This window comes from Corylus avellana, chromosome 1 (assembly GCF_965113065.1).
Source record: "Corylus avellana chromosome 1, dhCorAvel1.hap1.2, whole genome shotgun sequence".
Classification (NCBI taxonomy): Eukaryota; Viridiplantae; Streptophyta; class Magnoliopsida; order Fagales; family Betulaceae; genus Corylus; species Corylus avellana.
Genome location: NC_142490.1, coordinates 39,153,919 through 39,168,280, shown reverse-complemented (window position 1 = coordinate 39,168,280; position 14,362 = coordinate 39,153,919). Strand labels below are relative to the sequence as shown.

At 35.9% G+C, this 14,362-nt stretch overlaps 1 protein-coding gene across 1 annotated transcript; it reads right to left on the bottom strand.

Annotated features, from left to right (window-relative positions):
• Window positions 1-10,610: 10,610 nt before the first annotated feature.
• Window positions 10,611-11,081, bottom strand: LOC148589815 (uncharacterized). Its single transcript, XM_088515197.1, has one exon. The coding sequence runs from the start codon at window positions 11,079-11,081 to the stop codon at window positions 10,611-10,613; it is 471 nt and encodes a 156-aa protein (XP_088371323.1).
• Between the last annotated feature and the right edge of the window lie 3,281 nt (window positions 11,082-14,362).

Sequence of the window (14,362 nt, the reverse complement as noted above, 5' to 3'; positions counted from 1 at the left end):
TTTTTTATTTTCATCCTTATCATTTCGGAATCTCATTTTCCAGCTGTTAACTCTCACATAAAACGTGATTTATTTTTATTTTACTGATAAAAAAACGTGATTTGTATTTTATTTTACAGTAATTATTTAATTTACTTTATTGATATGCTGACTTTGCAGTAGTTTGTCTGCATGGCTGAGAGACGTAACTTACCCATCCATCCATTAAAGTTTTTGTTTTTTTCTTCCAGTTTTTCTTATTAGGGGCCCACCGATTCGTTGGCTCTGGATAGGGCCGGCTCAACATATTTTGGGGCTTTAGGCAAAACTTTGAAATTTGGCCTAAATTTTTTTTTTTTTTTTTTAAGTAACAAATTTTTTTTTTTAATTCAATTTTTTCTTTTTTAAAGTAATATATACATATATATATATATATATATATATATATATAACAATAGATTTAGATACATCAATAACATTTTTATTATCTTCTTTCTTGTTCATTTATGAGTTTTTCACCTAAATTATCCTCAATATTTTGTTTATTGCTAATAACAAATTTATTTAGAGCTCATTTTTGAGATTCAATCAATTTGTCTTTTCTTTTTTTTTCTTTTTTTTTTTGTTTTAAGTTTTTCATATCCAGATGCATATTTTCTAGTAGACATGTTTAATTAAAAATACTAACAAATTAAACAAACACGATTTATCAAAAAAAAATTATGACTATAATAAAATAAATGACAAAAATAGAACAATAAAACATGATTTGGCAAAGGAATTATGAAGCAGTTATTAGAGATAGGACAAGAGACTTAGTCACTCGGAGTCAGAGAGGAAGAGAAAATGATGAGATAGGCAGAGAAGAAAAACTCAGAAAAGAGCAAGCAAAGATGAGAGGTAAAGTGAAAAATATAGAGATTGATATTTAAAATGCCCATGGTTGACAGCAGTTTATATTTTTGGCTCTTGACTTTCCCTAGATGGCTAAATAATAAATAGAAAATAAATGGTAATATTTTATTTCTAACGTTTATATTTTCTCATCAAAGACAAAAAATTTCAATAAAGAGGGCAAGAGGATGAATGAATGTTGTAGGCGTGTACTGTAGCGTCATGAGCTTTAGGAAATTGGCGTAATGATGTGTAAGGCTTTAATGCTTTATCCTTTTTTAATTTATTTTTTGAATTATTTTTAAAATTTATAGTGAGCTTATTAATTGGGGTCTTATTAAATTGAGGCATCAAATTTGGATAAAAAAAAGGGTTAAATACCAAATACCCCCCTAGGGTTTGGTAACTTTATTTTTACCCCCCTGGGGTTTCATTTTTATCACAGGACCTCCCTGGGTTTTGATAAAAGACCAAGTTAGTCAATCCGTTAGTTGACCGTTAGTTGACCGTTAGGACTGACACGTGGACCAATCAGATGTTGACACGTGGCACCAATTTAATTTTTTTTAATTAAAAAAAATGTTTTTTTTTAAAAAAAAAACAAAAAAAGAAAAGAAAAGAAAAGAAAAACAATTGGGGGTGGCTCCCTTGGCCATTTGGGGGTGGCCGAGCCACCCCCTTGGCCATTTGGGGGTGGCTCGGCCACCCCCAATGTTTTCCGTTTCTTTTTTTTTTTTTAAATACATTTTTTTTAATTTAAAAAATATATATATTTTTTTAATTTAAAAAAAAAAATTAAAAAAAATTAATATATGTGCTACGTGTCGACGTCTGATTGGTCCACGTGTAACGGTCAACTAACGGATGGACTAACTTGGTCACTTATCAAAACCACAGGAACCTCCTGTGATAAAAATGAAACCCCAAAGGGGAAAAAATAAAGTTACCAAATTTCAGGGGGGTTTGGAGTATTTAACCCTAAAAAAAATTTTTAGGCCCTATTAAATAACATTTGGGCCTTCAATTTTTTTTTTTGGTCAAAAATAAAAAATTTTTATTTTAATTTTTTTTAACTCAAAAAAAATTTTTTAGGCCTTATTAAATTGGGGGCCCTAGGCGAGGGCCTAACTCGCCTAGGGCCTGAGCCGGCCCTGGCTCTGGACATAATACAAAACACATTTTTTATCTACTGTTAATTAGGAGCGCATCGGTAGCACCTATTAGAAAATACGTGGGCTTGTGCTTTAAGTTTGTAAAGATTTTAGTTATTAGTTTATACAAATAAATCTTTAGGTTTGTCCCACATTACTAAGAAATGAAACTTATTCATCATGTCCTCTCAATAAGTAGAGAGTCTTCTTATGTATTTAAATCATTCAATAAAAACAAGATGTAACACATATAAGGCTTTGTGTGTGGATGTAAGCAAAATACTGAATCACCTTAATCTTGTTGTTTCTTTTATTATTTCTTATTATTTCGCATTTATATATTTCTCGTATTTCTATAGACAGGTATGTACAAACAAAAATTTCACAAAACATAGTTTTAGTAGTTTTACTCTTTGGCAGCATATTAGGATCCTTTACTATTTTAAATAAATTTCAGATTCTTAAGCAATTTTTAAGCATTGAAATGCTTGAAAAATGTTATCTATTAAGAAGTTGCATGTTATTTACGCAACAACCTGGAGAAAATATATTTAACTCTCAACTATAAGATTGCCTCTCCTTGAAGACAAATTCACAAGAAAGCTCATTTTCCCTTCAAAACCCACTCTCTAACTCTCACTAGAATTTTCTCAACTGAGAGATGACAAAAATGGAGGCTAAAGGGTAAAAAGGATATTTAAAACAGCTCATATTGCATGACAAGTTAAGCTAAGGTGGTGAAATTAAATGCTCTCAGGCTGTCTTCAAACGTTAAGAATCCAACTTTTAACATTCGCCATAAATTGTTCAGAATCTAACTTCGGGTGTTCTCTCTCCCACTTCGAACATGCAACCCACAAAAAAAAATTCTAAAAGATCCAAAATTCCACTTTGTTCCATTTGGAATTCAACCCCGGCATTCTTGAGTTTTATTAAGGCACTCATAACCGTAATTATAAAGTCTCTGAATATATGTTTGTTGCCTTATCTAAACATGGTATAGGTTTCGTATATATATAGGCTGAACAGTTTACAAGATAATTAAGTAAATGAATACAATTGTGATAAGATAAAAACTCTACAAGATAACAGTTTACATTTGAATGTATATTATCTTAGATGTTATCTTGTATTTGAACTTGTTATTAGATCAGGAGATATATCTTGAGTCTTTGAGTTTTGAATGGTCTTCTTATCCATGAGTTGTGTTGTTGAGAATATATCTCTAATACGCCTCTTCAAGCTAAACAGTATAGAGATAACGTTAAGCTTGTCCCTGAGAATGCTGAACCGTGGAGATGACGAGGGCTTTGTAAAGTTATCTGCCAACAGATCTTTACTAGAGATAAATTTTATAGAGATCACTTTCTTTGTCACCAAATCTCTAACAAAATGAAAATTTATCTCAACATGTTTGGTTCTGGCATGAAATACTGGATTTGAAGATAAGTACATAGCTCTAATGTTATCACACAACAGGGTTGGTGGTTGATAGAATTTTAGACCAACTTCTGAGCAAAGGGACGTGATCCATGAGAGTTCGGCAGTCGTGTTCGCAAGAGCCTTATACTCAGCTTCTTTGCTCAATCTAGCTACTGTGGGTTGTTTCCTACAGCTCCAAGATATGAGATTATCACCAAGAAAAATACAATATCCGCCGGTTGATCGACGGCCATCACGGCTATCAGCCAAGTCAGCATCTGAGAAGGCTTGAATGTGATTTACAGAGGACTTTTGAAACTGAAGTCCAAATTGAATGGTCAGTTTGATGTATCGGAGAAGCCTTTTCACGGACTGCCAATGGAGTTCTGTTGGTTTGTGCATGAACTGAGACAATTTATTTACACAAAATGAAATATCAGGACGAGTGATGCATAAGTATTGAAGTGCCCCGACTGTGCTTCGATACAAAGTCGGATTAGCAAAGGTTTCTCCCTCAAAGGCCGAGAGGTGGGTAGTAGGGGTCATAGGAGAGTTCATGGGCTTACCATCTATCATGTTGATGCGTTTCAAAATGTCCATTATATACTTTTGTTGAGACAGTAAAACTCTCTTAGAGTAAGGTAACACTTCAATACCTAGAAAAAAAAAAAATGAAAAGCTCCAAACTCTTTTACAACAAACTCACAATATAGGGTAGTCAATAAATCACGAATAGCAGCATGATTAGAGCATGTAATCAGAATATATCTACATAAATCAGTATTAGCATAGTATATGTAAATGTGCGATTTATAAAGAGGGCGTTGTCTGACCGAGAACTGAAAAAACCTTAACTCAATGAGCTTGTTGCTTAACTTAGAGAACCAAGCATGAGGTGCCTGTTTCAGTCCATACAAAGCCTTTTTAAGCTTGCAAATGTGAGAGGGAAATTGGGGGTGAGTGAAACCTAGGGGCTGAGTGAAACCTAGGGGTTGAGTCATGTATACTTCCTCAGACAAATTTCCATGAAGAAATGCATTCTGAATATCAATCTGATGAATAGGCCAACCTTTAGAGATAGCTAAAGAGAGGACAAAGCGTATCGTTGTTGGCTTGATAACGGGGCTGTAAGTCTCACTATAGTCAACACCTTCTTGTTGATGAAAGCCTTTTGCAACGAGTTGGGCTTTGTAGTGGTCAATAGAACCATCAGCTTTTCTCTTCAATCGGAACACCCATTTACACCCAATTATATTCTATGCTAAAGATGGAGGAACCATATTCCAGGTATGGTTGTGGAGTAAAGCATCAAATTCCATATTCATGGCTTTTCTCCAGAGAGGGTTTTTCATTCTAAGGAGTAGCAAGTGGGTTCCGGTTCTTAGGAGGTTGAGGTAGCAACTAAGGCATGAGGAAGGGGATAACGGACGGTGTTGTCGGTGAGAGTTTTGGGTTTTGTGATATTATTCTTTGCTCATGTAGTCATTGGGTAAGCAGGTATAGCCAGGTTGGTGGGGATTTTGGTTGGACCTGCGTGGTGCTAGGGGTTGAAGAAGGTAAAGGTGAGGAAGGTGGAGTTGGAACATCTGTAGGGATTTGATTGGCTCAATCGGTTGCTACTTGAGTTGGGCTATGTGGATTTGTTTCTGCTTGGGCTGTTGAAGGATGCGCGTTCGTGGAGTGAACTGCTAGAGTCCCAATAATCAAAGGTGTGAGGATAGGAATTGATGGATGAACCTGCAAAACAGAGTTATTTTGGGCTGGATTTTGAGTGGGATTTAATGAACACGTAAATGTGGTTTCATCAAAACGAACATCACGCGAAATATATAATCAGTCAGTGTTGAGATTTAGGCATTTGTAGCCTTTGTGTTGAGGGCTATAATCTAAGAAAAGACATTGAGTGGACCTTTGCTGGAGTTTGTGTGAGTTGTAAGGACGTAAGTTTGGCCAACATGCACAACCAAACGTATGAAGAAATTGATAATCGGAGGAACGTTTGAATAGTGTTTCAAAGGGAGATATATTTTTGAGCAATGGAGTAGGCATTCTATTAATTAAATAACATGCAGTGGAGAAAGCATTATCCCAAAAATATGAGGGCATGTTAGCATTTGATAAGAGAGCAAGACCGGTTTCGACTATGTGACGATGCTTCCGCTCATTAGCATCATTTTGTTGATGCGTATGTTGGCAAGATATGCAATGAGAAATTCCATGAGAAAGAAGTAATTTGTTCAAGGGGTGATATTTGCCTCCCCAATCAGATTGCACAGATTTAATTTTGGATTCAAAGAAACATTCAACATCAAGTTTGAATTTAATAAAAACGTTGGTGACATCACCTTTACAAGAAATGTGATATAACCAAGTGTATTTACTAAAAGCATCTAGAAACGAAACATAATATTTAGAACCATTTTTTGAACAAATAGGGGAAGAACCCCATACATCCTTATAAATGAGTTCTAAGGGACATTTTGCTTGAAACTGAGATGTCGCAAACGGTAGTTGCTTGCTTTTGGAACTGAGACAAGCACGACATAGCTCCAGAATTTTATTTCACGTAACTGGAAGACGAAATGATGAAAGGACTTGATGAACAAGCTTGAATGTAGGGTGACCTAAACGTGCGTGCCATTGAGAGAGAGAGAGAGAGAGAGGTACGCTCACCAATGAGGACAGGCGATGGCACATTATTTGCGGAAGGAAAAAATTGGTAAAGACCATGATTATTCGGGCCTTGAAGCAGCACCTTCCCCGAACAGCAATCCTTCAAAAGAACATGGTAGGGATGAAATTCAAAAAATGTATTAGTATCCTTGGTAAATTTGTGAACAAATATCAGATTTTTGGTAATATGTGAGACATGGAGAACATCTAATAAATCACAATTGAGAGATGGAGATAAAATGCTGGTGTTTCCAATATGATGAATGGAAAGCTCTTTACCATTGCCTATGTGGATATGATCGGTAGGGGTGAAATTTAAAACCGCCTAACCGCAACCGTTAACTGTTAACCACTATAACCGTTAACCGCTAACCGTCTAACCGCTTTGAAAGCGGTTAGTAAAAACCGCTAACCACCTAGGCGGTTGCGGTTAGCGGTTAGTAGGTTTTGGAAATCCGCTACCCGCTAACCGTTTTTTCTTATATATATATATATATAACAATAAGTTGTGAGTTTATGAACTTGTTTGAGTTTATGTATAAGACTACAAGTGAAGTGATGATTTTGTTGTAATTTTATTTATATATTATATAATGTGTAGATTTGTAGAAGGTGGCCAATACGATTTTGGTATATAGCAATTTTTAATGCTAAAATGGTCATGAAAAAAGGAAAAAAAAAGTTTAAAATGAGCAAAAAAAAATGTTTAAAGTGAGCCCAAACCCGGCCCAAAATCGGTCCAAAGAAAAAAGTCCAAAAAAGGCCCAAAAAAAGCCCAAAAAAGCGGTTAGAAAAAAGCGGTTAACCGCTAACCGGGCGGTACGCGGTTAACCGCTACCCAGTTAGCGGAGGCAGTTAGTAAAAATTACTAACCGCCTAGGCGGTTGCTGTAACAATCTCATATAGCGGAAAAACTGTAATTATCAATACAAAAAAATAACTGTTAAAAATACTTTTCTTTATACAAAAATACCCAAAGCTATGTCGTACAAGGTATTTATACAAATCTATTCGACAGTCTAAACTCTAGACAAAACTTAACCAACTTGGAATCTCTGTACATCTCAATATGAATCTCTAATCACAACTGCATAATTACCTTGATTTTCTATTCCTGCAAGCACTACAAAAAACTGTGAAGTAGTGAGTCAATTGATTTCCGACAATATAAATCATTGTTGAATCATATATATAGCAAAATGCTAGACAAGTTATAAAACCACAAAAATCCGTATTATTGGATATCAATATCATACTCAGTAAGTAAGAATACTTACAGTGGATTACATGAATGGATCATCAAAGGTAATTACTTGAAACCCGTTCTGCTGCAGTTGGTCCATACCCATAACAATCCCTTCACTGACTTTCTCTCTCTCTCTCTCTCTCTCGCCTAAACTCTCTTTCTTCCTCTTCAGCTCTCTGTCTTAAATTTCCCATCTCACTCTCGGTTTCTCTTGTGTTCTTTCTTTCTTGTAGCGCTTGGTCTCGCCCTTTCTCTCTCTGTTCTGAGTAAACACTCTTAGAAAGAAGAAAGACCGAGTAAAAAGCGGAAGAAGGAAGAATATATGCAAGAGATGGGAGAGGAGATGAGTGGTGAAAATACTGAAGGAGAAGAGCTCTATTTATAGGAGAAAATCAAACACTATTCTACCTTCAATTTACCATTATACCCTCATATTACTATTTCACCAACCCTATACTATTTCACCAACCCTATACTATTCCACCAACCCTATACTATTCTACCAACCCTATACTATTTCACCAACCCTATACTATTCTACCTTCTTATTCTACCATCCTTATACCTACCATTTACTATCCTATTATATCACCAATTATTACAATCATACTCCAAATTATACCAATCAATCATCAATTATCATATCTCTTAAATCTCCCAATAAAATAATCAATATAAAATTATCATCATGATATAATAACCTCAAATCAATATTCATTCCAATAATATTCATAAGATCTAATAAGTTCCTCAAGAATAAATATTATTACCTAATATCATCAATAAATATCTCAACCTCAAAGTAAATGCCATTACCTAATATGAATATTAATATAATCATAGCATCAATTTAATATCTCTAAAATAAGACTTTTAAAAATCTGGGTTGCTACAATCTTCCCTCCTTATTAGAATTTCGTCCTCGAAATTAAAGCCCATAAATTACCACCTATCTTCAAATTGAGCAACCCAAATTAAAAATAAATCATACTTGAACCATAACTTACTCAAGTTACTATAAAATTTTTTTTTTTTTTCAATCTGTTCATAAATAAATATCATAACATATTCCATACCCAGGCGATATGAGACTCTACAAGCACTCTTCTTGGGCACCAGTGTCACCGTTGGCAATCCTCAGGGAATTTCTTCATTCTCGGCCCTTAACTTTTGGCCCTTATACATTTCATTGTGTCTTAACTGACACCATTATAATATAACCCACTTTTGGCATCACCAACGTGTGTCCACTAGCGACCCTCGTAGGCTTGTGCACACTCCCACCATCTCAGGCTGGGTAATGCTTTGATACCATTTATAACATCCCAGGAAAAAGCGCTAGCCACATCTGCGCTATTACCCCAAAAGGACTAGTCAATTTGGAGCTTCCCTAGAATTCATTATAAAGCCCAGTTTCACCTAGTAACTAGGCAATGTGGGACTTAGCACCCATGACTATCTCTATAAACTACCCACTCAATGTGGGCTTCTTCTCATCATGCAGTGCTTCAATACCACATGACCTGGCGTTACTAGGTGGCTCTGATACCATTTTGTAACAATCTCATATAGCGGAAAAACTGTAATTATCAATACAAAAAAAATACTGTTAAAAATACTTTTCTTTATACAAAAATACCCAAAGCTATGTCATACAAGGTATTTATACAAATCTATTCGACAGTCTAAACTCTAGACAAAACTTAACCAACTTGGAATCTCTGTACATCTCAATATGAATCTCTAATCACAACTGCATAATTACCTTGATTTTCCATTCCTGCAAGCACTACAAAAAACTGTGAAGTAGTGAGTCAATTGATTTCCGACAATATAAATCATTGTTGAATCATATATATAGCAAAATGCTAGACAAGTTATAAAACCACAAAAATCCGTATTATTGGATATCAATATCATACTCAGTAAGTAAGAATACTTACAGTGGATTACATGAATGGATCATCAAAGGTAATTACTTGAAACCCGTTCTGCTGCAGTTGGTCCATACCCATAACAATCCCTTCACTGACTTTCTCTCTCTCTCTCTCTCTCTCTCTCTCGCCTAAACTCTCTTTCTTCCTCTTCAGCTCTCTGTCTTAAATTTCCCATCTCACTCTCGGTTTCTCTTGTGTTCTTTCTTTCTTGTAGCGCTTGGTCTCGCCCTTTCTCTCTCTGTTCTGAGTAAACACTCTTAGAAAGAAGAAAGACCGAGTAAAAAGCGGAAGAAGGAAGAATATATGCAAGAGATGGGAGAGGAGATGAGTGGTGAAAATACTGAAGGAGAAGAGCTCTATTTATAGGAGAAAATCAAACACTATTCTACCTTCAATTTACCATTATACCCTCATATTACTATTTCACCAACCCTATACTATTTCACCAACCCTATACTATTCCACCAACCCTATACTATTCTACCAACCCTATACTATTTCACCAACCCTATACTATTCTACCTTCTTATTCTACCATCCTTATACCTACCATTTACTATCCTATTATATCACCAATTATTACAATCATACTCCAAATTATACCAATCAATCATCAATTATCATATCTCTTAAATCTCCCAATAAAATAATCAATATAAAATTATCATCATGATATAATAACCTCAAATCAATATTCATTCCAATAATATTCATAAGATCTAATAAGTTCCTCAAGAATAAATATTATTACCTAATATCATCAATAAATATCTCAACCTCAAAGTAAATGCCATTACCTAATATGAATATTAATATAATCATAGCATCAATTTAATATCTCTAAAATAAGACTTTTAAAAATCTGGGTTGCTACAGTTGCGGTTAGCGGTTTTAGCCACTAACCGCTAACTGCAACCGCTATTTCACCCCTAATGATCGGTTCCAGTATACTCCCCAGCCTTGAGATTGAGGTTGGACAGATCTGAAGTTAAGTGATGTGTAGTTCCAGAGTTTGGGTACCATATATATGGGGTTGGGGTGGCTGCTTAGAGTGGTGAGATATGCTTGATGGGAAGATTCAGTGTCACGATTGTACTTGTTGTCAAACCTAGAGTAACAATCAAGTGCAATATGACCAATTTTGTTGCAAACATGACATATGGGACGATTTGAGAATGAGCCATGCGAAGAGCCACGACCGTGATAACCTGGTGTATGTCCTCGGCCATGCGAGGAGCGTGAGAAATTGTTGGAGGCCGATTGACATCTAGATGAGTGATTGGTGTAGGAGCCATGTGTGCTACATCCTCAACAATAAGAGGGACCGCGTGAGGCAGCATTTGCACCAGCAACAGAAAGATCAATTGCTGTAAAGTTTTGTTCTAGCCTTAGTTCATGAGCTAGCAAGTGACCATTAAATTCATCTATGGAGAGAGGTTCAACCCGTGTATGAACGGAAGTAACAAACGGATCATAGTCTGATCCAAGTCCTATGAGGAGAAAGGATACCATCTCTATGTCATCGAGAGGTTTATCCACGGCAGCCAGCGTGTCAGCAAGAAGTTGGAACTTCTGGTAATAATCGGCAATGGAGTCATTGCCCTTCTTGAGAGTGATCAATTTGAAGTGGACTTGCAGAGTGGGTGCCTTCGATTGTGACTGAAACAAGGTTTCGAGTGTGAGCCAAACAACACGGGAATTGTCACAACGTGTGACATGAGAGAGCATTTGCACTGACAATAATGAGTTTATGGCTCCAAGAATCAGCTGGTCTTGCATGTACCAATGTAGGTAGGCAGAATTTTGAGAGATGGTTTCAATACCATCTTTGGTCAAAGATAGTGTTTTTGGTGGAGCACGGATGGTGTCGTCAACTTATCCGAATAGGTTTCCACCTTTGAGGTGGGGAACAAGTTGCGTTAGCCAATAGTTGTAGTTGTCACAAGACAACTTGAGAGGATTGAAGTGGATGAAGGTAACAAGTGGTGGGGTTGAGGTGTGGGTAGACGTAGTAGGAGCCATCAGGAAAGAGATTGTAGAAAAAAAAAATTTTGACGTGAGTCAAAATAGCTCTAATACCATATAAAGTCTCTAAATATATGTTTGTTGCCTTAACTAAACACGGTATAGGTTTTGTATATATATAGACTAAACAGTTTACAAGATAAGTAAATGAATACAATTGTGATAAGTAAAAACTCTACAAGATAACAGTTTACATTTGAATGTATGTTATCTTGTATTTGAACTTGTAATTGGACCATGAGATATATTTTGAGTCTTTGAGTTTTGAATGATCTTCTTATCTATGAGTTGTGTTGTTAAGAGTATATCTCTAATAATAATTAATAGTTGGAGTGTTACAACCTTCTTTTTACTACCAATACAACAACCTTATTGTCTTCTCTAAACTCTAAAAATGTTGGGCACAAACATATACATAAACATAAGTACTAACATATGGATCAAATTTTTCTAAAATTTCAAGAATTTGGACCATTTATTCAAAGTGAACGGTATGAATTTAATCACATTAAAAATATTTAAAAAAAAAAAAAAAAAGTTCATGGGTGGCCGAATCACTCTTTCACTCTAAGGGAATGGTTGGTCACCCAAGGATGTGATTGGGGTAAGACGGCCACCCTCTCATCCTTTAAGGGGATCGTCAACCCATGGGTATGGTTGGCCACTAGGGGTGGGCAAAAACCCGCCCAACCCGCAAACCCACCCTGCCGGATTTTGGTTTTTTTTGCGGATCTGGGTTGGATTTCTTCCAACCCATGCGGGGTGGGGCGGGTTTATAAATATTTGGGCAGCAGGTACCCACCCCGCTGAGGACCACTTAAAAGAAAAAAAAAAAAAAAAAAAAAAAAAAACCTAGAATCCTCCTAAATTTCTAACCTAGCAGACTCGCCGCTCCTCTCTCGCCAGTCGCCGCTCCTCTTCACTCTTCTGTCTTCTCTTCTCTTCTCACTCTCACTCTTGCCACTCCTCTTTCGCCGGCGCCGCTCCTCTTCAGTCCCGGAGCTCTCAGGTTTCTCTCTCATCTCTCTCTCTCTCTCTCTCTTTTCTTCACGTTTTCTTTTCTTTTCATAAGGCGTTTTGCGTTTTGTTTCTTGAAGGTAAGCGATCGATCTGGGTTCCTCTGTGAACACAAAACAGCAACAAGAGAGAGAGAGAGAGAGAGAGAGAGAGAGAGAAGAGGACGAGAAGAAGAAGAAGATATAAGCTCAGAAGAAAGAAGACCATATGGGTTCTTCTAGAAGAAAGAAGAGAAAAGGAAAAGAAGAAAGGGGAAAGAAAAGAAAAGAGAAGGAAAAGAGGAGTGAGTTTCAGGAGTGGCTCTCTCTATCTCTCTCTCTCTCTCTCTCTCTGTTGTATGCATGAAGAGAAAGGAAGAAAGAAGAAAGAAAAAAAATGGAGAAAAGAAGAGAGGGAGGCATACATGAGAACATTGGAGAAAACTAGAAGAAAGGAAAAATGGAAAAAATGGCACCCGACCTGACCTGACCCGCCCAACCCGCAATATCTGCCTCGTTCAACCTGCCCCGCAAAACCCAAACCCGGGCGAATAGGGTTCACTTTGCCCGAGTAGCAAGTTGGATTTTCCAAACCCGCATGGTGCGGGTCGGGTAGGGAAAAATGCCAAAATCCAACCCGCCCCGACCCGCACCCACCCCTATTGGCCACCTCCTTTTGAATGGTCGAACCACTCTAACTATCCCCTTAGGTTAGCTCATCATCCCCTCAAATACTAAAACAGTGGCCAACCACTTTTAAATGGGGTGACCGACCACCTCAAAGGGGGGATGTCCACTCCCTCTACTTTAGATCCTTAGAGCATTCATATGTGCCTCAACAAATGTTTAGCTAAACTTTTTACTTTTTTTTTTTACATGTTCACATAAGGGAAAGAGGAGGGAGAAATTCGAACTAGTGACCTCCGCTTCATGAGGCGTGGTCCACAACTGATTGAGCTACCCCTTAAGGACAGCTAAACCTTTTACTATTTTAGTTACATTATTTTTCAAAGCATCTACATTTGACTCGGCATTTTAGCTACTCACTTTTACTATTCTATTTAGATATTATTACTCCAATAATCATATTTTGAAAGTTTGTCCTTTCCTAACGGTAATTTTTTTTTTTAGAAAAAAATTCGTAATAGTCATATTTTCTAACAAAGATGAAATATTGTGAATTTTAGTAACTCATTAAGTTCACGAAATAAATAAATAAATAAAATGAGTCGTCCAATTGCTTTGCTAAAAGGGAAAAAAGGTTCGGAAGTTGCCATTTTTTTATATAAAAATGTTGACGCTTTCAAATTTTTAAAAATAAATGTTTAATTTATTTAAAAAGTGATGATGAATTCGTAAAAGAATAAAAGTCACACGAAAAAGTTCATAAACTAATTAATTTTTTTCCAGGAGAATCTGAAAGAGTAATCCCAGGTGCATTATTTTCTCATCATTACTTTTGTTCACCCAAAAAAAATAATGAAGAATAGAGAGAAACATTTGTATTTTTAATTAGTTTTTTTTTTTTTTTTTTAATGTCTTAAGGAGCTATATTGCTTAGCAAGTTCCTTAAGCCTCGTTTGCTACACAAAATGCTTTTTTTATTAGGAAAAAAAATAACTATAATATTACCAGAAATAAAGGAGGGTAGATATATTAAATTTATAAGATGAGATGGAAAAGAAACATTGACGTGAATCATTCCTCTATGTGAATAACTATTCTATTCTAAGAATTTATTCCGTTAATTAAAAAGCCTTTTTCTTTTTCTTTTTTTAATAATTTAGCAGCTAGTCAATTCCCTTGACACGATGGCTAGTAAAATAAAAAAGATTTTTTTTTTTTTTTACTTATTTTTACTATAAACTAGTGAAAACAACCTTTTGACTCATAGATAGTAAGTAAGGGGACCTCAATTCAATCTAAACACATTCTTACTTGTATGAAAAATAAATAAATAAATAAATATACACATTCTTAGAGCTGGGCCAGGCCTCAATCACTCGTTTGAGCTGGGCCAGGCCCAGGAGCCTTTTTGTG

Excerpts from the sequence above, each read along its gene's own strand:
- LOC148589815 (XM_088515197.1), bottom strand. The coding sequence starts at position 11,081 with ATGCAAGACCAGCTGATTCTTGGAGCCATAAACTCATTATTGTCAGTG.